Raw genomic sequence first — 3,812 nt, 5'->3', positions numbered from 1 at the left:
AGGAGTTCGAGGCTACAGCGAGTTATGATCACACCGCTGTACTCCAGCCTGGGTTACAGAGAGACTATCTCTTAACTGCAACAGCAAGGACAACAACAACAAGCAAAAAAAAAAAAAAAAAAAAAAAAAAAAAAAAAAAGCAGGTGAGGGGTTTCTAAGCATGACAAAAGCCAAGAAGTTTTTTGTTTGTTTGTTTGTTTTTGAGATGGGGTCTTTCTCTGTCTCCAGGCTGGAGTGCGATGGTGCGATCATTGCTCACTGCAGCCTTGGCCTTTTGGGCTCAAGCTATTCACCCAACTCAGCCTCCTGAGTAGCAGCGACTACACTTCAGGTGGGCACCACCATGCCCGGCTTTTTTTTTTTTTTAATTTTTAATTTTGTAGAGACAGGGTTTCCCTACTTTGCCCAGGCAAGTCTTGAACTCCAGGGCTCAAGTGATCTTCCTGCCTCAGCCTACCAAATTACTGGGATTTCAGGCATGAGCCACCATTCCCGACCCCAAGAAGCTTTGAAGGAAAAAAAGATGTAAATTCAACTACACTAAAAAAAAAAAAAATCTTGCACAGCATAAGGCAGCACAAATAAATATTTTAAAAAACAAATTGTGAATAAATACTTGCACTACAGGCCAGGTGCGGTGGCTCACGCCTGTAATCCCAGCACTTTGGGAGGCCGAGGTGGGCAGATCACGAGTTCAGGAGATCAAGACCATCCTGGCCAACACGGTGAAACCCCATCTCTACTAAAAATACAAAAAAGCAGCTGGGTGTGGTGGCGGGCGCCTATAGTCCCAGCTACTCGGGAGGCTGAGGCAGGAGAATGGCGTGAACTCGGGAGGCGGAGTTTGCAGTAAGCAGAGATCAGGCCACTGCACTCCAGCCTGGGCAACAGAGCAAGACTCCATCTCAAAAAAAAAAAAAAATTTGCACTACATATGAGAGAGAAAATCTTATTTACTTAATACAAAAAAATTTCTTACAAATCAATGACCAATGATGCATTAGAAAAATAGACAAAGGTTATGAGAATATACATATACAGATGGCTAATGTATGAAAGACACTGAACCTCATTAATAACCAAATAAATGCTAATCAAAATATTTCTTTTTTTTTTTTTTTTGAGACGGAGTCTCGCTCTGTCGCCCAGTCTGGAGTGCAGTGGCCGGATCTCAGCTCACTGCAAGCTCTGCCTCCCGGGTTTACGCCATTCTCCTGCCTCAGCCTCCCGAGTAGCTGGGACTACAGGCGCCCACCACATCGCCCGGCTAGTTTTTTCTATTTTTTAGTAGAGACGGGGTTTCACTGTGGTCTGGATCTCCTGACCTTGTGATCCGCCCGCCTCGGCCTCCCAAAGTGCTGGGATTACAGGCTTGAGCCACCGCGCCCGGCCTTTAATTTTATTTTATCTTATTTATTTATTATTATTATTATTTTGAGATGGAGTCTTTTTTTATATAGTTTAATGTATTTTAATAGCAAACTTACAGGAACAGCACAGAAGACAGACAACATTAAAAACACGTACTTGTATGTAGGACAACTCAGAAAAGTATAGTGAATGGATGGAATCTACTGTATGATAAAAATGCTACAAACACCATTTAGTTGCCGTCAATAAGAAATTTACTTGTTTTAAAAAAAATCCAAATGCTGGCATTGTCCAGAAAAATTTAACAGGTTTATTTATAATTATTATAAAGTTGAACCGCTGAAACTTGTTCACTGAAACATTTTAACTTGCATTAATGCTTTACGCCTCTGCATTTATATTAAAAATTCACACACAAATGAAAATGGAAAAACTGCCAATACCTGATTTCTGTCCCCTATTTTTCCACTCGCAATCATATACTTAAGTACCTTTTGACCCCATGGAAAAAAAATATCTAACGTTCAGAACTACCAATAACAGGAAGAAGATAATTTGTTTTTTTTTTTTTTTGAGAATGAAATGTTTCCCATCATAGTGGATTCTTAAGCACGTTCTCCACGTATGTGGCGTGCTAGCTGGATGTCTTTTGGCATAATTGTTACACGTTTGGCATGGATAGCACACAGGTTGGTGTCTTCAAAAAGGCCAACCAGATAGGCCTCACTTGCCTCCTGCAAAGCACCGATAGCTGCGCTCTGGAAGCGCAGATCTGTTTTAAAGCCCTGAGCAATTTCTCGCACCAGACGCTGGAAGGGAAGTTTGCGAATCAGAAGTTCAGTGGACTTCTGATAACGTCTAATTTCACGGAGCGCCACAGTACCAGGCCTGTAACGATGAGGTTTCTTCACCCCTCCAGTAGAGGGCGCACTCTTGAGAGCGGCTTTTGTAGCCAGTTGCTTCCTGGGTGCTTTACCACCGGTCGATTTGCGGGCAGTCTGCTTTGTAAGAGCCATGGTACAGAGACCTCCTTACTTACCTCCCTTCTCCTTCGGCTGGAGCTCGGCGAGAGAGAGGCGGCGCTGAGAGGCGGCGCTGGCGTTAGAGAGCGACGGAGGCGCGGCGGCGGCTGCGAACACAGTTCCAGACCGAGTCTTGCTCTTTCGCCCAGGCTAGAGTGCAGTGGTGCGATCTCGGCTCACTGCAAGCTCTGCCTCCTGGATTCACGCCCTTCTCCTGCCTCAGCCTCTTGAGTAGCTGGGGCTACAGTCACCTGCCACCACACCTGGCTACTTTGTTGTATTTTTAGTAGAGACGAGGTTTCACCCTGTTTGCCAGGATAGTCTCGATCTCCTGACCTCGTGATCCATCCGTCTCGGCCTCCCAAAGTGCTGGGATTACAGGCTTGAGCCACCAAGCCCGGCCGAGAAGTTATAAATTTTGTAGGAAGTAACAAAAAGGTAAATGCTTTGTAACAAAACCTATGGGATCATCTAAGTCTCTATTTAGAAGAAAATGTGTATCTTTTTTTTTTTTTTTTTTTTTTTTTTTTTGAGACGGAGTCTCGCTCTGTCACCCAGGCTGGAGTACAGTGGCCGGATCTCAGCTCACTGCAAGCTCTGTCTCCCAGGTTTATGCCATTCTCCTGCCTCAGCCTCCCGAGTAGCTGGGACTACAGGCGCCCGCCACCTCGCCCGGCTAGTTTTTTTGTATTTTGTAGTAGAGACGGGGTTTCACCGTGTTAACCAGGATGGTCTCGATCTCCTGACCTCGTGATCCGCCCGTCTCGGCCTCCCAAAGTGCTGGGATTACAGGCTTGAGCCACCGCACCCGGCCTAGAAAATGTGTATCTTTACATCAGGAATCACAAATGTGTCCAGGGCCTATGTAGGTGATGTAGAGGTAGGAAGTGGTTAGATGTAAAAATAGGGAGAGGAAGGGCCTATGGAGAATTGGAGAGTACGTGACTGCCCTAAAAGCATTCAAATCCAGCGGTTTGCAATACTCCACTATAAATGCTCTTATTACTAAAAGTGGAAAATATGTACACTGAGTAGTATACTATAAGCACAGTTGCAAAGCCACAAAATTATCCAAAAGAAAATACAAATAGGGAATTAATGAAAGAAAAAGCTCAAATGAATGAACTAGAAACTCGTCACAGGTTGGGTTGTCAGGGAAACAGATACCAGGGAGTTAAGGGTACAAAAGGTTTATAGAGAAGTAATATCCATGAAAAAAAAAAAAAAAAAGGTCAGGGGGTGTTGTACGACTGCAATGTAGACCTGAGAAAGTCTCTGTCAGTCCACTGGGGAGCTCTGGAGCAAAGATTGTCCCTCAGATGAGTTCTGCATTGAGCAGAAAAGGCTATATCCCAATACCTCCTTTTGCTCCATCGTTAGCCATGGGCATCCTGAGGATGATCTCAGCTTAAAACCTGA

General features: G+C 44.4%; 1 protein-coding gene across 1 annotated transcript; it reads right to left on the bottom strand.

The window, feature by feature from the left end:
• Window positions 1-1,658: 1,658 nt before the first annotated feature.
• On the bottom strand, window positions 1,659-2,510 carry LOC102147067 (histone H3.3C-like). Its single transcript, XM_005580017.4, has one exon. It carries the CDS (start codon window positions 2,385-2,387, stop codon window positions 1,977-1,979), a length of 411 nt encoding a protein of 136 aa, XP_005580074.2. The 5' UTR covers window positions 2,388-2,510; the 3' UTR covers window positions 1,659-1,976.
• Window positions 2,511-3,812: the final 1,302 nt, after the last annotated feature.

Source organism: Macaca fascicularis, chromosome X, assembly GCF_037993035.2.
Source record: "Macaca fascicularis isolate 582-1 chromosome X, T2T-MFA8v1.1".
Taxonomy (NCBI): domain Eukaryota; kingdom Metazoa; phylum Chordata; class Mammalia; order Primates; family Cercopithecidae; genus Macaca; species Macaca fascicularis.
This window is presented reverse-complemented; position numbering and strand designations above follow the sequence as displayed.